Source organism: Ambystoma mexicanum, chromosome 13 (genome assembly GCF_040938575.1).
Source record: "Ambystoma mexicanum isolate Mex_15411 chromosome 13, UKY_AmexF1_1, whole genome shotgun sequence".
NCBI lineage: Eukaryota > Metazoa > Chordata > Amphibia > Caudata > Ambystomatidae > Ambystoma > Ambystoma mexicanum.
The window spans coordinates 781,343,402-781,364,742 of record NC_090938.1 but is presented as its reverse complement, the minus strand read 5'-3'; the positions used below and the strand labels follow the sequence as shown (position 1 = coordinate 781,364,742).

At 50.7% G+C, this 21,341-nt stretch overlaps 1 protein-coding gene across 3 annotated transcripts in view; it reads left to right on the top strand.

Annotated features, from left to right (window-relative positions):
- LOC138521948 (uncharacterized) overlaps nucleotides 1-21,341 on the top strand; it is a 334,921-nt gene that overhangs the window by 241,058 nt on the left and 72,522 nt on the right. For all 3 annotated transcript variants that reach the window (XM_069635121.1, XM_069635122.1, XM_069635124.1), the window contains exon 7: nucleotides 20,062-20,210. In XM_069635121.1, coding sequence (XP_069491222.1) covers nucleotides 20,062-20,210 — 149 coding nt within the window. The remainder of the gene's footprint in view (nucleotides 1-20,061; nucleotides 20,211-21,341) is intronic.

Here is a 21,341-nt window from a genome sequence, read left to right as displayed (position 1 = left end):
TGCTTGGGTGGACTTACCTGCAGCATACCATGCTGCTTACTTGCCTGCCAGTTGAGCCTCTGATCCTCTTCTGTTTGGAACTACGTTTCCTGTTGGGTGGGGCAGGAGCCACTCCCTAGAGTCAGAACACTGGAACTCTTCTGGAAAGCAGGAACTCTTTTCTTACCTAGGCGTGGCTGTGGAAGGAGACACCTAAGCACTACAGGAGGCTATTTAAACCACACCCGATGGATGAATCTTGCTTTGCGTTATTCTGCATCCTCTGCAGCAGAACGCTCATCGTGTCTTCTGCATCTGATCCTGGGCCTAAGGAAAAAGGCTTACCATCCTGAATCCAGTCTTCAGCAACACCTATAAAGACAAGAAAGAACAGGTTAGCATTACGGTCTTCAGTGACAGCTCTTCACTTACCTGGTCCATCGGCTGTCACCAACGCCTCGTGCTGCATTCTGGCATCTGAAAGACAAAGGCTTACCTACGCTTCGTGCGCTCCGGAGGTCTTCACACTGCATTCCTGCATCTGAAAGACAAAAGCTTACCAACTCTTTGCACGCTCCAGAGGCCTTCGGCGCTGCATCCCACATCTGAAAGACAAAACAAGGTGCGTTTAAAGACATTGGGGAACTTTAATACTCACGTGCCATTACTCCTTTCCACATCTAACCCAGTGGGTATTCCGGCACCCTGCAGCCGGTCCGAACTTGTACCTGCAAAATAAAAAGACAGTTAGAGCGCATCGTGAAGCAGGCAACAAGCGCTTACTTACGTGCTTCCAGGCGCTTCTATTCATCACACGGGCTCCATCTTCAACTCACTTCAGCCTGTCATCCGCCATCGCCGGAACCCTGCAAAACAAGAGACATCATTACTAAAGACTTTAAAGACATTAGAATTACTCGAAACTTACCGTTCGTGCAGTAAACGACGGACAGCAGTCCTCTGAAGTCAAGAGGCCTGCTCCCCTTATCCAGTGAAGAAACTGGTTACAGCACCCTGCCCCGAGGCAGATGGAGAGCACGGCGTTCACTTACCTAAGGTGAGAGCGTTAACCTTTGGGGTTCTACAGGAGAAGAGAAAGGGAAGAAGAGAGAGACATTCAACAACCCAGTTCCTTAATCCCATATTTTCTATCTGCAGACATCTTACCCTTCGAGTCAGACATACAGTGCACAGAGGTCCAGCCCAAAGAGCCAGCTGTGTGTTACACATCACCTTTGAAGATACGGTATACGCCCAGTCAAGACCAGCGCCTCTACGGGAATCAGGTGAGCGTTACAGAACGCAAAGCCTACCACAAAACTCCCGTCCAGGCGCTATGGAAACCTCGGATACCGACCAGCTAGCCCAGTTACTTGGGGAACTAAGGGCAGAAGTGCATGCAGTCCGTCAGGAAACGAACGCTCTAAGAAGGGAACTGATTATTTCCAAGGAGCGAACAGATGATCTCGCTAGACAATTGCTACAGTCACAAGCCGGACAGACCCCGTTACCCGCATCTGGGGGAAATCTTCCTTCTACATCCTCTATGAATCCAGCGCAGATCAACCTACCTGGGAATGTACCTCTGGCTCCGCCCGAACGATTTTCTGGTGACCCAAAGAGGTTTGCAGTATTTATCAATCAGTGCCGGTTGCATTTCTTATGCCGGCCAGCAGCCTTTCCAACTGATCAAGCTAAAGTAGCTTTCGTGCTTTCGTACCTTAGTGGCAATGTGGCAGACTGGTCGATCCCTCTAGTAAATCAAGATGATCCGGTCCTCCATGATTTTCAAGCTTTTCAGCTCAGTATGGAAAAACTGTTCGCAAGACATTCACAGGGGCAGGCCTTGGACAATGAGCTTCTTTCGTTGCGACAAGGTAATCAAGACCTTTTGGCTTATATTGCGTCTTTCAACAGACTGATAGTGGAAACTCAATGGCCTGAGGACAAAAGGATTACGCTGTTTTATAGAGGTCTACGTGGAGAGCTCAAAGATGTGTTAGCCCAAGTAGTGAATCCCCCACAAGATTGTGCAGACTATATAGACTTAGTCGTTCAAATAGATCACAGACTGCAGAACAGGAAGGCCGATCGTTCCAAGTTTGATGCTCGAGTATTTTCCAAACCGCCAACTCCTTCCAAAGGAGTAGACTCCGGGGAACCCATGCAAATAGGGGGTCTGAAAGGTCCTCTAACACAAAAGGAGCGGGAAAGGAGAAAACAGTTGCAATTATGCCTCTATTTCGGAAACTCAGGGCACTTTCTTCGAGACTGTCCGGTGAAACCTGCCAAGAAGGCAGTAGGAGCTGCAGTTACCAAAGTTACAAACTCTGAGCAGGGAAACGACCTTGCCCGACAAGAATAGAGGTCCTCTTGCCGAGCGTGAAAACCAGTTCCGTGACCTCGCATTTCGTGATACCTATGGTCCTCATTAGCCCTGATAATCCGGATCGATTACATGCAATTGAAGCTTACGTCGACAGCGGTGCCATCGGCAATTATGTGGATCATGAAATGGTTTTGAGGATGAATCTAACTCTTTGTCCCAAGGCTGTAAAGGACGTCATTACTACGGTGGATGGTACGGAGATAGCCTCCGGGCCAGTAACGCATACCACTCAAGAGGTGACGCTAGTAAGTCAAGATGGACACCATGAGAAGATCGTGTTCGATGTGATCAAGGCCCCTCAGTTTCAGATTATTCTAGGAATACCTTGGTTAGAGAAACACAATCTTCTGATCGATTGGCGAGCAAGAACGGTCCAGTTTCCAGAATGTGTCTCTACTTGTCACCCTCCACCTGGTGTTGCACTGGCAGCAATTTCTTCAGAAACTCCCCAGTTACCTCCTGAATACCTAGAATACCAAGATGTTTTCCGGAAGGATCAGGCTAACTCTCTACCTCCTCATAGGTCTTATGACTGCCAGATAGACCTGATACCTGGATCTACTCCTCCTTGTAGTAGAATTTATGCACTCACCGAGCCTCAGAACCTTCACCTTCGACAATACCTGGATCAATACCTGGCAAATGGGTTTATTCGTCCTTCCAAGTCCCCTGCTTCTTCAGCTTTGTTCTTCGTTCCAAAAAAGGAAGGAGACCTTAGAACTTGTATAGATTATCGCTCCCTGAACCAGATCACCGTTAAGAATAGATATCCGTTACCTTTGATCCCTGAACTCCTGGACCAAGTCAGAAAAGCATGCATATATACAAAGCTGGATCTTAGAGGAGCTTACCACTTGGTACGAGTAAAAGAGGGCGATGAATGGAAGACGGCCTTCCGCACCAAGTATGGGCTATTTGAATATCAGGTCATGCCCTTCGGACTTTGCAATGCCCCGGCCGCCTTTCAATATTTTATGAACGATGTCCTCAGAGAGCTCATAGATGTGTGTGTTGTTGTTTACATTGACGACATCCTCGTTTATTCTTCATCGGTATCTGAACATCGGAAACACGTGAAAATGGTCCTCGAAAGATTGCGTCAACACAAACTTTTCGCTAAATTGGAAAAATGTGTTTTCAACGTGACTGAAGTTGAATTCTTGGGATTCATATTATCACCTGGCGGAGTGCGTATGGATTCAAAGAAGGTCGATGCAGTTCTCAAATGGCCATCACCATCCTCCGTAAAAGGTGTGCAAAGCATGTTAGGCTTCTCTAACTTTTACCGCAGGTTTATCCCCGAATTCTCTCGAATAGTCCAGCCCATCACTGCCTTGTTAAAGAAAAACAAACGTTTTGAATGGTCTACCGAGGCGGAACAAGCTTTCCAGGATTTGAAGACTAAATTTATCTCTGCACCAATCTTAAAACACCCTCGCCCCGAACTCCCCTACATCGTGGAAACTGATGCTTCAAGCCTTGCCATGGGGGCAGTTCTATCACAAAAGGACCCGGTAACCAATCAGTTGCATCCCGTGGCATTTTGTTCCCGCAAATTCTCGCCTCCTGAAATCAATTACACGATTACTGACAAGGAACTTCTGGCTATCAAGTCTGCCTTTAAGGCTTGGCGGCATTATCTGCTGGGGGCCCGACACACCGTTACTGTGATTACGGATCGCCGAAACCTGCAATATTTGAAAACCGCAAAAGCCCAATTCTCTAGACAACTCCATTGGGCATTATTCTTTGCTGAGTTTGACTTCATAATTACCTATCGACCTGGTACAAAGAACGGTAAAGCTGATGCCCTTTCTCGGATGGGAGTGGAAGAACACTTGATCAACCCTAAACCTGTACCAATCATTCCCGAACAAAGAATTCTTGGTGTAATCGCCACAGAATCCATAGAGGAAGTTAAGGATAAAGCCAGGCAACTTGTAACTCCAGCAGACATACAGAATTGGCATATGCAGGGAAAGGACTTTGCAGTAAAGGACAACTTATTGTATTTCCAAGAACGATTATACCTACCCAGCACAGATTTACAGAAAAAAGTAATCTCTTGTTATCACGATTCTTTAATGGAAGGACATCCTGGTATGGCCAAGACCTCAGAAAAGATCAAGCGCTACTTCTGGTGGCCGTCTTGGAAAAAAGATATCAGAGACTTTATAATGTCCTGTGGAGTATGCGCCCAAAACAAGAGTCAAAAGGAAAGACCAGCAGGCCTCTTACGCCCTATTGACATCCCACCTCGCCCTTGGCATACGCTTTCTATGGACTTCATCACCGATCTACCTCCATGCTCCGGATACAATACGATTCTAGTAATCGTGAACTTATTCTCCAAGATGGCGCATTTCATTCCGCTCAAAGGCTTGCCAACAGCAGCAACTCTGGCCCGAGAATTTCTCGAAAACATCGTCCGACTGCACGGTTTTCCTTCGGTTCTAATTTCGGATCGAGGTAGTCAATTTATTTCTCATTTTTGGCGAAGTTGCTGTCGGTCGGCTCAAATTGATGTGAGACTATCGACCAGTCACCACCCTCAGACCGACGGACAAACCGAGAGGACCAATCAAACTCTGGAACAGTATTTACGCTGCATGCTGCAACAAACTGAAAAAACTTGGAAAGACATCCTTTGGATAGCCGAATATGCCTACAATAACTCTGTCCATTCGGGAACTGGGAAAACCCCGTTTTTTCTTTTGTGCGGCAGTCACCCTCGAACCTCGGAGTTGGATCCCCTCCAAGATCTTGAAACACCAGCAGTAGACTACCTGCATTCTACAATCACCCAAGCCTTTAAGGAAGCTGTTTCTCACCTTCAAAGGGCTAAAGAACAATACAAGAAAGGAGCAGATCAACATCGGAAGGAAGCCCCTCAATATCAAGTAGGGGATCAAGTCTGGTTATCCACCAAATATCTACCTCTAAAAGGGCCACGCACATTCAACCCAAGATACCTTGGTCCCTATTCCATCACTACCATAGTAAACCCAGTAGCGGTCAAGTTGGACTTGCCCCCGCACATGAAGATACATCCGGTCTTCCACGTCTCTCTATTAAAACCCGTGCAACCTCAAACCCGACTAACTAAATCTCCAAAACCTATCCTAGTTGATGGAGAACTCGAGTTTGAAGTCAAAAGCATTCTGGACTCCAAGATCACCAAATCTAAACTATTTTACCTAATTGACTGGAAAGGCTACGGCCCCCAAGAGAGATCCTGGGAACCTGCTGAATATGTCCACGCTCCTCGCCTAATCAAAAGATTTCACCGAACATTTCTTGACAAGCCAAAACCCCCGGAGAAGCCCCGTTTTGGAGGGGCCTTGAGGGGGGGTACTGTCATGATCTCTGCTTCCAAAAGGTCAGGGTTTTCCCAACTCCCTTGGAAGCAGATCCATAACCCCGGTTCCGAGTGCCAACCATCCCAATTGGGACCTTTTGGACCAAGTCCTGGCGCCAGTGGCACCAGGCTCATAAATATGCCCAGTCCCAGCGCTGGAAGCGCCGGGCTCATAATGCTTGGGTGGACTTACCTGCAGCATACCATGCTGCTTACTTGCCTGCCAGTTGAGCCTCTGATCCTCTTCTGTTTGGAACTACGTTTCCTGTTGGGTGGGGCAGGAGCCACTCCCTAGAGTCAGAACACTGGAACTCTTCTGGAAAGCAGGAACTCTTTTCTTACCTAGGCGTGGCTGTGGAAGGAGACACCTAAGCACTACAGGAGGCTATTTAAACCACACCCGATGGATGAATCTTGCTTTGCGTTATTCTGCATCCTCTGCAGCAGAACGCTCATCGTGTCTTCTGCATCTGATCCTGGGCCTAAGGAAAAAGGCTTACCATCCTGAATCCAGTCTTCAGCAACACCTATAAAGACAAGAAAGAACAGGTTAGCATTACGGTCTTCAGTGACAGCTCTTCACTTACCTGGTCCATCGGCTGTCACCAACGCCTTGCGCTGCATTCCGGCATCTGAAAGACAAAGGCTTACCTACTCTTCGTGCGCTCCGGAGGTCTTCACACTGCATTCCTGCATCTGAAAGACAAAACAAGGTGCGTTTAAAGACATTGGGGAACTTTAATACTCACGTGCCATTACTCCTTTCCACATCTAACCCAGTGGGTATTCCGGCACCCTGCAGCCGCTCCGAACTTGTACCTGCAAAATAAAAAGACAGTTAGAGCGCATCGTGAAGCAGGCAACAAGCGCTTACTTACGTGCTTCCAGGCGCTTCTATTCATCACACGGGCTCCATCTTCAACTCACTTCAGCCCGTCATCCGCCATCGCCGGAACCCTGCAAAACAAGAGACATCATTACTAAAGACTTTAAAGACATTAGAATTACTCGAAACTTACCGTTCGTGCAGTAAACGACGGACAGCAGTCCTCTGAAGTCAAGAGGCCTGCTCCCCTTATCCAGTGAAGAAACTGGTTACAGCACCCTGCCCCGAGGCAGATGGAGAGCACGGCGTTCACTTACCTAAGGTGAGACCGTTAACCTTTGGGGTTCTACAGGAGAAGAGAAAGGGAAGAAGAGAGAGACATTCAATAACCCAGTTCCTTAATCCCATATTTTCTATCTGCAGACATCTTACCCTTCGAGTCAGACATACAGTGCACAGAGGTCCAGCCCAAAGAGCCAGCTGTGTGTTACACATCACCTTTGAAGATACGGTATACGCCCAGTCAAGACCGGCGGCTCTATGGGAATCAGGTGAGCGTTACACCATGGCGCAATGAACACCAAGCAGCGCCAGTTGCACCCCCAACACGCCCCTGTGCGCAGAAAAAAGCCAGTGAAATTTCCAATATGGCGCAAGGCCCCGCGCCATCTGTGTCCCAGCACATAGCCCCCCATCGTAATCGCATACAAAAATCAGAGCGTACCCCAGTCGCACCAGCCAAATCGTGTGGAAAGGCTCACACGTACCCCATCCCCACCCCAGCGTAATCGTGTACCCCACTCGCAACAGCCAAATCACGTGGTAAGGCCCACACGTACCCCTTCCACACCCCAACATAATCGCATACCCCGTTCGCAGCAGCCAAATCACGTGGAAAGGGCTGCGCGTACCCCATCCGCACCCCAACATAATCGCATACCCCGCTCGCAGTAGCCAAATCACGTGGAAAGGCCTGCGCGTATCCCATCCGCACCCCAGCGTAATCACATACCCTGGTCGCAGCCACCAAATCGCATAGAAAGGCCTGCACGTACCCCGTCCACACCACATGAGCCCCCCAACAGCCGTAACCATACCCCGCAGGCAGCCCACGCCACATGGCCCCCCTCAACACCCGTGACCACACCCTGCAGGCAGCCCACACCACATGGGCCCCCCCATCACCGGTGACCATACGCCGCAGGCAGGCCCTGCCACATGTCGCCCCACCGCAACAGTGACAGCAACCTGCAGGCAGGCCCCGCCTCATGTCCCCCCACCCCACCAGTGACGGCAACCTGCAGGCAGGCCTGCCTCATGGGATACATGTCCCGGGAGGATAGCTCATTGGCAACGTGCTTGCCTTGGAAGCAAGACGACACGAAGCAACACAGGTTCGATTCCCGGGTCCGCGCTTAGGAACCTCTGGGTATTTCAGTGTGTTATAAATATGCAACTAAAACAACAGAAAAAAAAAAACTCTGTAACAGCGCCTCGATTCCCCCGGGCTGTTGACCGCTTTAAAAATGCAAATAATAATACCTGTGACCATACCCCGCAGGTAGCCCACACCACATGGACCCCCCCAACACCTGTGACCATACCCTGCGGGCAGGCCCTGCCTCATGTCTCCCCACCCCACCAGTGACGGCAACCTACAGGCAGACCCCGCCTCATGGGATAGCCCCCCACCCCAAAACATATTGAACCAACATACAATCATGCAGCACGTCAACCAAAATGCCACCACATGCTGCACACACCCCTGGTGCACCTCAACACCCATCCGTTGGTCATGCTTCCCAGTACATGCCCCATGTCATGTGAATCCTAAAATCACACATGCATGCATGTGTATATACACATGTACAACATTGGTCAACAGCAGGGACACGCAACAGAGTCAAGGAAGAGTGAAACATAAGTGAAACATGCACTAAACCATTGAGACCAGACACCACTTTCATTTCAATGGATAAAAATATATTAAAAAACATGCATGAAAGTCAAACTCATAAAAGAAGCAATAAAACCTGCATGAATCAAAACAAAAGAAAGTGAAAATGGAAATAAACGGGATAAAAACACAAATTAGAACAAAACCATTCCTCCATGGTGCAAAATACATTTTTCAAAGGAAAAGTCAACTATATACAAACATCCAGGGTCCATGGTCCCAAAACACATATGAACTTTAAAAAAATCCCATCAAAAATGAACTATATACAAGATGTGGAGCAAAGTCCAGGAACTCCAAAAAAAGGGAAAAAACAAATGAAACCTACTCCTAAAAAACTATGTACAATGGCAGCGAGCTAGTCCTCTGACTCAGCTTTTCCCCACAAGGTCTTGGCCATTGCATCATCGAACTCTGTGTCGATTTCCAATAGGTGGGCATGTGCTCTCCCTTCGAGGGCTTGCAGGGACTCCAATGTGCTCCTCTCAAACTCCCTGCAAGACTCCTCGAGTAACTGGGCCCGCCTCTCTGCCCGACGCAGGATATTCTCCGCCCTGTACATGGTGAGTCGTGCCCCCTGTGCCCATTGCCGCTCTGCTTCGATCTGCTGGCCAAATCGCTCCAACATGGAAGACATCCTTGTTGAAAGGTCCACGTGTACCTCCCGCCCGATACCTGCCTCCCCTCCATTGGAAGCCCCGAGTCCTGTCGCCTCCTACGCCGAGCCTGCTGCCGGCGAATAACCCGGTGCCTGCGCCTCTGGCACAGCCTCCGGGATGATGACAACCCCCGGGGCTGTCGTGCATGTGCCCTGCTGCTTGGTGCCTGCTCTTCCACCATTGTCACATGTCCTGCCGCAGGATGGATCTCTGTGGTGACCATCTCTGCTGATCCTCCTTCGACTCCTGATCCTGGCAGAGATGTGGTCTCCACCAGATTGGCTGCCGGGGTTGGGATAGGTAGACAGGGGGCCCTGGTGGTATGTGGGCTAGAAGATGGCAGGCAGGATGACTGGCGCACAGAGGAGGGAGTTACATAAGTGGCCAGCCCATGCACCCATTGCGATACCAGGAAATGTTCGAGCCAGTTCACGAGATGGCAGATCTCCTCATGATGACATGCAAGCCCCCGATTGGAAGCCTGCACATCATCACGGATGGAGTTTGCCTGCCTTGTGATACCAGCTACCACAGGTTCCACCCTCTACCGAATGGCGACATCCGCAGTCTGGGTGGAAACATCCGCCACCTGCGGATGGGTCCTTTCTGGGGCATGTATACTGGTGCAGTCCCAGTACCAGGAACAGGATTAGGCACAGTCCCCTCCACGGTGACCTGCACTGCCTCTGGCCCCTGATCCTGAACTGCACCAGTCACACCTATGTCATCACCCCCGCCGGGCTGCATGGGCTGGGCTGATGTAGCCTCCTCCTCCTCTCCCTCCCCAGCCAAACTGGATGCCTCCCCACTGTCTTCCGCAGTGTCTTTCCCCTGTGCGGGCCCACCTGTCCCTCCCACTGCTGAGGAGTCCTCCACCACCTTCACCCTCTTGGACGTACCCTCAGCAGCTGAGGCCATTGACTCAGACGCAGCATCAATCTCCTCGCTCCCGGAAGATGACAGTACCTGGGAGGCAGACTGGGCCTTGCGCTACGCCTGGTGGAGGCATCCCTGCTGCCGTGCTCCTCAGTGCCTTCTCCACCCTCTTCTTTCATTGTTGCTTTGGATAAGGAAACATAGAACACATACATCAGGGTACTGAACATATGTGTGTTTGTCACAATGCAAATGCACATCAGTAGCACTGTCAAAGGACACAACCAGCATCACCGTCCACTAAACACAGGGAAGTGCCATTCACACATGCACAATCATGTCTGTCATTCACAACAGAAATTCCCATCCTTGGTCAAGGCACTGCCAGCTAATCAGAATTGTGCATTCAGCTCAGACGCACCATGGAAAATGCACATCTCATTCACACACATCACCTGACAGTCATGAGGCAGGCCATGGAGCTATCACGTCAGAGTGCACTCGAGGTCAAATTGGCAGCGTGAGGCAATCACACAATCAAAAGCTCAAGTAACATACATCACAGAGTGTTGTCCAGTCATGCTCTCACTACTCAGACACATGCACATGTACACCATGTATGTCCATGATGTCGGCCAAAGCACCCATGTGTCACACCTCTGGCATGCCACAGTCCAGACTCACGGATACAAACATGTGCACGTCATTACATGCTGCCGCGCATCACGCATTTCAACACAGACACCATTGATGGGACATGCTCACAGACATCTGTACATGTGGCATGCCAGACATAAGGCCAAGGTGCACACTCCAGCCACACGTCAACATGCACATGCACGATGGTGGACAAGAACACATGGACACTTACCAGTTGACTCCAGGCGGAGCACCAACTCCAAGACCTGGGCGTACAGCGCTGGGTAGAATCGCTCCAGTATCCGTATCTCATCGGTGGTCAACCGGCCCCGGCACCCCCTTCCGTCATCACCAGCTTTGTGGAAGCGCCGGGCCTTGTTGTGGGTCCTGGACTTGAAGTCTTCCCAGCGCTTGTGGACTTGTGTGTAGTCGCTGGGTGCCACCCCCTCCGCGTTGATGGCACCCACAGTATCCACCCAGATCTTCTTCCGTCCTTCATTGCTGACTTGCGATGTTCCGGGGAAGTGGGCATCATAATGCCCCAGGACTTGCTACACCAGGATGCCAACTTCCCTGGGTAAGAAGCTGACAGCCCTCTGCCTCTCTGCCGGGGGGTTGCCACTTGCCTCAGATGGTGCTGTGTCAGACATGGCAACCCCTGACGCAGGTATGGATGGGCAAGGTGGTCCTGGGGCTGGGCTGTGGAGCAGTGGTATGGCAGTCGGGAGTCTTCAGGATCAGCAGAGGTGGTCACAACGACAGGATCACTGGCAATGGCTGATGAGCAGGCACAAAAATGCAGGGCATGTGGGCAGCAGGCACACAGAGTGGGCAGGCAGCAGCAGATGGCTCGTAGCAGGCAGCTTGGGGCAGTTGGAGGCAGGTAAATTGACTGGTAGGCAGGAGCGTGGGTCTTCCGTGTTACTCGCGTGGCCAGCCGGAAACAGAGTGACTCCGCAAGTGCGGAAATAGCGCATAAGTGTGAAATCAGAGGAAGGCCCTAAGCGCGTAACTTACGTGACACGCGCTGAACGTTGGGTGTGACGTTCAGGATCGGTATAAAGTAGTGCGTAGGAGAGCATCGTACGCTTGCCGAGTTATAGCAGACGGACGTGTGGACTTCGTTTCCACGTGATCTCTTCATTGCGTGCAAGCCTCTTTTTTTGGTGGGGGATTGCCTCCACGCACACGCGTTTTACTTTTGAGGCTGAGGGTACGCATTTTGCAATCTGTGGGTGCCCCTGTGTGTCGCGTAACCCCTTATTTAACATCACTGTAGCTTACGTGTCCTTCGCGTACATATTTTTTGTGTTTCTGGGTGCCACAGCGTACTGCGTTAGGTTTTTTCTTTACACGTGGGCTGCAGAGGGGTCACGTACACGTTTAGCAAAGGCGCCCTAGGTGGCAGAGGCGCTCGAGGTGGCAGAGGCGTGCGAGGTGGCAGAGGCGCCTGAGGTGGCAGATGTGTCCGACCCTGTGCAGGGAGAGCCATGCCCCCCACTCAACAGGGTCAGGAAGCCATAGGGGCAGCTGTAGCAACCACCACTCATTCTCCAGGTCACTCAGCCATGCCTGTGGTGCTCCCTGCCCCGGTCCACGGAGACACTGGGGCAGATGCTATCCGTGCATCGAGGGGGAAGGGAAATGCTATGCAGTGTCATGGCGCCAGCACCCAGGGTCCAGATGCAGCAGTGTCACCTGCTGTATGCACCCGACAGGGTCACGTAGCTGCAGAGGCAGCTGTAGCAACCACCACCCAGTCTCCGGGTCACTCGGCCATGCCTGTGGTGCTCCCCATCCCGGTCCACGGAGGAGCCGGGGCAGATGCTATCCATGCATCGAGGGGGAAGGGAAATGCTGCACAGTGTCATGGCACCAGCACCCAGGTACAGGCCACCTGCAAGGGCACCTACAGTCACACCATCAGTGTGTGATGCCACAGCCCAGGCCACCAGTGCTCCAGCCCCTACTGACCCAAGTGGTCCCAGCCACTTGGGGTGTGCACAGCCTCGTAAGAAGGCAAAGCGTGCAGTAGGCAAACAGGCTCAGTCCCAAGGCACAGGAGACCTGCACATCGAGGAAGAGGAGCGTTAGTGGTGAGGAGCTCCAGGTCCTCGTGGACTACGTGCAGGTACACCAACGCGGCATGCTTGTGCAGGCAGGGAGCACACATACGCCTGCCAGCGTATGGCCCACTGGCAGTGTTTCTCTGGCCTTATTAACGCCTTGGGCCATGAGAGGCCCTCAACTGCTGATGCAATGAAGCATTGGTATGACCTGTGGCGCCGAGCCAAAGGTAAGATGGGTGCCAACTACGCTTCTACTCTGGTGACTGGAGGTGGGTTACCAGAAGAGGACAAAGAACTCACTCCAAAGGAGGAGATCATAGGTGCTATGATTGATGTGGAGTAGATCCAAGGCGTGGGAGACCTGAAAATCTATGAGGCAATGTCTGGTAAGTGGTGATGCGTGTGTGTCCAGGTCATGAGTATGTTGCTTGGATGAAGTGTGTTGGTTGTCTGGCAGTTCTGGCTGAATTTGCATGACTGCAATGTGTGGACCATGTTATGGTGGTCTGACACATGCTCGTTGACCTGCAGACTGCATAGGCACAATGTGCTGCACATCGTGAGGAACCCCATCACCACACCTGCTCACTCCTTCCATGTCACTCTGTCCAGGCTCTCTTGGCCCTCTTCCTGCTCCAACCTGTGATGGCGGATAGCCTGTGACAATCTTGCACTCCATAATGGCCTTCTCTCCGCACATCTCTGACGGGTCACCCTCCCAGCTGCACCTCCTCAGGGGGATTACTCCTTTCCTCTGATTCCCCCAGTAGCTAAGTGTCTCCAGTGGACTGGTCATACTTATGGTGGGGTACTGCAATCGATCTATACCAAGTTTCTGTGCCTCTACTCTCTTCCCTCTGCAACTCATCCTGACCTGGACAGTGGTGGGTGTCCTTTTGTCTTGGTGCCAAGTATTGTGTCTCCCTAGGACTGTGATAAAGGCACTGGCTCCTAGTGGCTGCGACTGTTCATTGTCAATCGCTCTGCATTGTCCACAGGCCCTTATGGCTCCTGGTACCGCAGTTCTTTTAACTCCATCTTCCCAATTTGCTTCCTTCTCATGGTATTTGATCACCCCTTTCCTACTCCTTCAGGGTCAATTACTTCTCAGAGCAATTAGTTGGTGGTTAATGGCTGTCTTCGGCTGGGGTCTACCTCTGATACAGCCTCCCTGCCTCAATGGCACTGGAGGTGAACCTTCTCTGGGTCGGGGGGCTCTTATGATCATTCCTCACGTGTTCTGCCTTCTCTACCTCTTCGTCCCTGCTGAAGTCCTGGATGACTGAGATAATGCACTAGTCACCTGCCCACAATATGATCTCTGACATGGGTCTCTGAGCCACCAGTTGTACCCATGCACTGCCTCCCTGCCATACTCGGCGGTTGACTGTACCCCTACAACCCTCCAGCAGCTATTGACAGCTGATGTCTGCACATACACTTCCACCAGCACACCGCATTTTCATTGATGATAATGTAGTTGTATTAATTTGGTATGCCATTCCCATGCACTGCACTGCCCACTCCAACTTCCATCCCCAGGACTCACCTTCATCATGCCTATTCACTCGTGTGATGTCAATGTGAGCTGGCCTCATGGGATGGGTGTGTCTGGCTTCACTCCATTCCACCACCTTTGCATCGTTGCACCGTGTGACACCTGTGTGTATTCAGTTTGTGATTTACATGTCATGTCACATCCATTGTACATGGCTCTGGGACAGTAGTCAGCAAGTCACATCTAATGCAGTATTACAGATCAGGCATGGCTATGGTACGTGGCATATGTGTGTTTGCATCTGTGATGTTGGTGGATGAACTATGACAGTCAGGTGCTCCTGTGTGTAGCAGGTGCTATGCACCATGCACTACAGGTTGGATTTAGCCCTTCCACACAGGTCCATGGCTGCTTTCATGCTAGCCTTCACTTGCATTGACACTGAGTTTGTGACGTGGCAGGTCGATGTGTTAAATGACGACATTGTGACGCCTATGTGTGTGGTCTGTGGTATTTACATGGCTCTTGATTTTCTTGCTGTCCATGTGCAGGTGATGAGGCACTGGATGCAGAGGAGGAGGTGGAGGAGGAACAGGATAGTGTGCCACGACCAACGTGGTGTGGTAGCCCATGAAGTTCCACTGGTGCTACAGGCCATCCTGGCCCAGACTCAGTCTGAGTCTGCCTCCCAGGAAGCCTTAGGCTCTGAGGGGGAATCAGATATGGATACCTCTGTGGTGTCGCGGGTGAGTGTATCGACTGTGGGTGCTGTTGCATCCCAAACGTATGGAGGGGGGGACGACCCCTCACAGGGCCAGTCAGTGTCAGGACGCCCATCTGTGGTGGTTACGGTTGCAGGGTCACGCTCCACAGTATTGACTCCTGGTCCTGGGGCAGCAGATCAAGGGAGGGATGCAGTCCTGCAGCCACAGATGGCATCATCACATAAAGGGCCAGGTACCCTTGGCCTAGGCAGGCGTGGCGTCCACCAATGCGGTGGCCGTGTGTTAGCTGGCAATACTGTGTGGGAGCAGTCCATGTATGCTGTTGCACAACAACAGGCTGCTTCAAAGGAGATGTTGGCTCAGGGCATGTAAAGGGCAGCCAATTCCATGACACCCCCAGCAAGACACCAGCCACAGGCGTTGCGGTCCACATGCTGATCACACAGGCTAAACATGGTGGCTAGCAACAGGAGGCAATGGGCAGAACTGAGGGCTCTGCGTGCATCCTTGGCTGCAGAGGGTCGGGCCAACAGGGAAACCCTGAGTCAGAGTATAGGTCCCTCCCCTCAGGACTACACTGGCTGCACTCGAGGCTTCCAGCAGTAGACCGTCTGAACAGCAGACTCGTACCATCACGGAGGAACTGCGTGCATCCCGTGAAGTGTTGCATGGTGACCTCGGGGCCATCATGTTGCAGATGCAAGCATCTCACTCCCGCATGGCCACTGCCATGGAGGACCAGACATGGGCTATGCGTGGTTATCCTCCCTTTCCACTACCACATTCTGATGTAGCACCAGAGGGTGGCGACAGCAGCGACGGGTCTCCCACTCCATCATAGCTGTGTGGCCCATTAACCCATGCAGGGTTCTTTTTTGACATCCACACATGTGGTTGTTGACGTGCACCCTGCACCTCCTCCCTCCTGGGTGGGCCCCCTCCCACCCTGGTCCCCTGTGGGCACTTTTGATTTTTTTAAATTAGTTTTTTGTCTATTGTGCATTTATGTGGCAGTGTGTTGCTTTGTGTGGCAGCAAAGGGCATACCCTGTAGGTTCCAGCTGGTCCCATAGAGGCTTATCCCGTGTTGGTGTTTGTGCCTTGGGTCCAGACACATTTGCCACTCCTGCTTCCCCTTTCCATGGGCTTGCTAGGAGTGCAGCATGTGAAAGTAACTTACACAGTGGCATTGGGCTTCCATTTTATCTGTGGGCAGTCTCAAGTCCGACCTGTGTATACACCCCTAGTGGGATTCATGATTGTTTGTCCAGTGCATGGTTGCCATAATTTTATGTTCGTACATTGAGATGCATCCTTTGTTCATGTTCCATCTTCATGTATTGCCTTGACTGTCTCCATTGTTGTTAGCCTTCATGCTGTATGACCTTCCCTGGCCTCCTTTGGTTAGCAGTTCCACACTAATTTAGAAGGGTGGAATTTAGAAGGGTGGCATGTTCAAGTCACGAAACATTGAGGCACATGTGCATTTGGGTATGGTCACGGTCAGACAGATTAACTGTTGGGTCCTGTGTTTCTGGTTTGTTGTACTGGCCAATTGGTGGGGTTCCGTATTGGCGTCATCATGTAGGTGCTCAAAGGGTAGGCACTGTCCCCTGTAGAGGTGAGATGGGTTGTCAGTGGTGTGGTTTTGTCTGTGTGAGACATGCATACATTTGCAGGGCCATTTGTACTCACCAATGAGCCATGTGTTGCCATGCCTCCCAGCTTACAGGGCCCGCTGTAGGGGTGACATTCTGAATATGACACTATCATGGGTGGACCCCAGATAGTTGGCATATACAGAGGTGATGATTCCCTTGGCATCACATACAACCTGCACGTTGATGGAATGCCAGTGCTTGCGATTCCAATAGATGGGCTCAGTGGACTTAGGTGGACGTAGGGCCACATGTGTACAATCGATGGCACCAAGCACTTTAGGGAAGTGCGCCACCCTGTAAAAGTCCTGGACCACGGCCTGCCTTTCTGCGGGTGTTTTGGGCATGTATATGTGCCTGCGGACTGAGGGGCGTGCAGTCATGATTGCCAACACCTGGTGTAGGCAGCGTGACTGCGTGGCCTGTGAAATGCCCCCAACAATGGCAGTTGTCCGCTGAAATGACTCAGTGGCCAAAAAGTGCAGTATATTGAGCACCTTTTCCAAGTCGCTCAGAGCTTGGGATTACAGGGTGGGTGATGTGAGCTCATCTTCCCACTCTTTGAGCAGGTCTAATATGATATGGGGTGGAAACCTATACTTGCCACAGACCTGGTCATCAGGCATCCCAAAAAAGCTGGTCCTGGGTAGAAAATGCATGCCCTGGCTATCCTCCTCCTTCTGCGGTGTCCATCGATCACTGCTGCGGAAAATGGGGCATTCATTGTAGCTGTATATGCGCATTTGTGTTCGCACTCTCTTTTTATGCATTGTTTTTGATGAGCGGTGACGCTTACGCCTGCTTTCCCTTGGCGGACGTGGCCTTCGCTGGGCGTCTCGTGCAAGGCGTTTGTGGTGTCGCAGTGACATGTTGGACCCGCGTGGATTCAGCGCAAGTCTCCGGTAAGCCACGCACTATGTTTTCCATGAATCAACAAACGGGCGCTTGCGTGCGTTTTGCACGCTTGCACCCGTTTTTCAGCGCTATTTAAATCTGTGAATCAGGCCCCAAATTACTAAGTACTCACGTGTCTGCTAGTACTGCACTCTTTTTCCCATTTGTATCATGCATACATTGAAAGCTTGAGTGACTTTGTTAGAGGTTTGCATCCCTTTCTGGCTGTCACAGTTACTGGGGATACCGTGGGCCTCATTACGAGTTTGGTGGTAGCCATGGAGCTATGAGCTATTAGCTCCATGGCTGCTGCCAAACCGGGCTCCTTTACCGGAGCCCCAGAATGAGGAATTACCGGGCCATTCCCAGTACGGAGGGTCCGGTAATTCCTCCCTCTGGTAACCCGGGCCCGGACCTTCCCCATTCCCATCTGAGCCACCATAGGGCTCAATGGGAATGGGAGAGGGAGCAAACAATGGGCCGATTACGAGCAGCCCGTTGTTTGCTCCCTCTTCCCCTCGCGGGAGCCGGTAACAGCGCCTGGTTTGACCAGGCGTTCCTTACCGGGTCCCTCGAGGGGATCTTGTAATCGTGCGGAATGGTGTTAACTGGTCCACACCCATTAGCGGGACCTGTTAACCCATTCCGCACAGGCCGTAATGAGGCCCTGTGTCCGGATTCCCTGAATGTGGAATTACCAGCCCATTCCGAGTTTGGAGGGCCCGGTAATTCCTCCCTCAGGGAATCCGGGCCCGGACCTTCCCCATTCTCATTTGAGTCCCCATAGGGCTCAATGGGAAGGGGCGCGGGAGTTAATAACGGGCCGATTACGACCGGCCTGTTTTTACCTCCCTGGTCCCCTCGCGGGACCCGGTAAGGACGTCTGGTAAAACCAGACGTCCACATCGGCTCCCGCGAGGGAACCTTGTAATATTGCGTAATGGGTTTAATGGGTCCGCCACCATTAGCGGCACCCATTAACCCATTCCGCAATTCTTATAATGAGGCCCCTTATCTTCTTAACTGATGATCTATGTTCCTGCTGTGAGGAATTCATAAAAGCTGCTCTCTAGATTGTCCCAAAAAGTTGCATCCATGTCATTAGGCCTCATTACAAGGTGGGAGGTAAGGGATTACCGGCACCGGTAAGGGCACCAGTGCCGACAATCCCTTACCTCCCTACTACGAGTTCCCTTTGCGGGTCCTTCCTTAACGCCTGGTTTTTGCAGGTGTTAAGGACGGGACCCGCAAAGGGACTCTAGAGCTAATAACGGTACCGCAATTTGCGGTGCCGTTATTAGCACCTTCCCCATTCCCATTGGGGGCTCAAATGGGAATGGGGAATGGCCCTAGTGAATGGGGAATTACCGGTCCCTCCGACCTCGGAATGGACCGGTAATCGCTCCATTTACCAGGGCGGAGTCGGAAGGGTTTTGGAGGCAGCCATGGAGCTAATAGATTAAGGGTGTATGGAAAGGGTAGGCAGTAAAGAAAAGAGAAGATACCAAAATGAATATTGTGCAACTGAAAAGTTTAAAGCTGAGTAACCTTGGCAATGCGGAACGGCGTGCTCCGCTTGACCGCAATCCCAGCTTCTGTATACTCGCAGCTTTACGAGTGCAGGTGAGCCTCTAGACCTATGGGACCGGTTTCAGTGACAGGTTCATTTTCAGCCTACTTTAATACATGCCGTTGCACCCACAGATTGAAGTGCTGATCTGGTCTGGTTCCTAGACCTTCGATCTTACGTGGATTTGTTGACAACTCCCTCTACATTTTCTCTACGGGCTACCTCGATCCCTTGAGGTAACTTTCCATGTTTTTCACCATTTTTCACCATTTAAACTTTTCAGTTGCACAATATTAATTTTGGTATCTTCTCTTTTCTTTACTGCCTACCCTTTCCATACACCCTGAATCTCATCGAACATTGGTATGTCATTTTTTTACTTTTTTTAACGCATGGTTATATTTTGTACCACATTTATAATTATGTGTATGTTTTCTTAAACCTGTTACTTTTGTGCAATACTCTACAGTTTGTGTAATTTAGACTTGCCCTGACGAAGGAGCTGCATGCTCCGAAATGCATTGGCACTTTATGTCTATAACAATTATGGGATGTGTTAGCCGCGCCCTCACTAAGATTAAATTAGTGACCATTTTGGAATTTTCTTTTTGATAAACGCATATCACTTTTGACCTGACTGGTGATTTATATGGACAAGATTTATTCTGCTAACACAGTGAACATTTGCTACTTGACTCTAATTTTGGAAATTGCACGGCCCTTGTTGGGCAAATACAGAGAGCGGCTGTGTGGCCAGGTTTGTTACCTGGTCTTCTATATCTTTTGTTCTACGAGTCAGGGTGTCTCCAGATTCATCGTAGCCAGCTCCTGAATTTTTTTTTCAAGATTCTCCATAATCTCGACTTTTTTTGAGACATCCTTTTGAAAGTGTATTTAAACAAGTGGTGCCCACTTACCTTCCCTCCGGGTATTGCATTGACACCTGTTCTCTTTCCATTGTGCAGATGCGCCATCATCAAGACTCTTGCCTCGGGGGAGACCCAATCCTTTGATTGTGGTGGAATGGCGGGACGCTATGTCATAGTCAGTATTCCAGCCATCACTCAATACCTGACCCTGTGTGAAGTGCAGGTCTTTGCTATCCCTAAGGCAGGTAAGTCTTGCATCGCACCTGAAGATCGGTGGCGAGAGGTGACCAGCTTGAGAAAGGAGCAATCGGTCGAATCAGGTGTCATTTACCATGGTAACTTTAACTTGGTGTTGACATACCTTCATCCAAACTCTGCCTTTCAGCTGAAAGACACTGCATGCTTGTATCCCCAAACCTGCTTTCTCTCCCCTCGGCTCTCACTGTCTGTCTTAGTTCTACTTCCCAGTTGGCTGTCAACCTTGTGGGAATAAGGGCAAGCTGGCCAAAGATTCATCAGAAAAGCCTTCTCGCACCCTTAGTGTTGCATTGAAATACTAGAAGCATTATTCCACATAATTCCCCAGATTATGCAGGATTTCCTTTAATATTAATCCACCTATTGTGGAATAGTGCTTTCAGGAATCTTGGGAATTGCACCTATTCTGTTTCTTGGGAGAAAATACCCCACCCTAAAGCCCCTGGAGAATATCAAGGACATGCCAAAGGCTGACAGATTCCACTGCATGGTTACGATCCACAAACTACGGACTCGCACCCACAGCAACTCCCCAAACTCTTCTTCCTTACCTTCTCCCTCAACACTTCTGCACCACACATGGATTCTTCTTCATGGTGCGCTCCCTTTTTCAATTCACTGTACCTGCCGCTCTTGCACTCTCCGTCCTCTCTCACTAAGCGTACATTCAAGCCTGATCCCCTCTCTTGTCAAGCATGGTGCTGTCTCCAAGCTCTCTCTCCACCTCCCACCGGCTCAGATGAACAGGCTTTCCTGAACTTCAACCTGGTATTTGCATCTCCCTTTGAGCTTCCCTGCCCTAGTCCATTCCTTAGTTGATGTCGCCTGCAACCTCAGCCCTGACTCTCCCCGGCCATCAAACACTGGAGGACATGTATGTGTAACCAACTGCACCTTTGTTGGAAATTGTGCTGCCCCCTCTGTGTGTCCTACAATGATTCACTCCTTGCTCTTTCCATTGTCCTGGACTCTGAAACATATGCCTATTATACTAAACTCTTTCCCTCTCACCACTTGCCATCTATCTATGACTGTTCAGTCTATGCTTACCTGTCCTCCCCTTACCTTCCTTGCTTTATCATACTTCCCTCACAATAATACCTTGACCGAACTCGCAC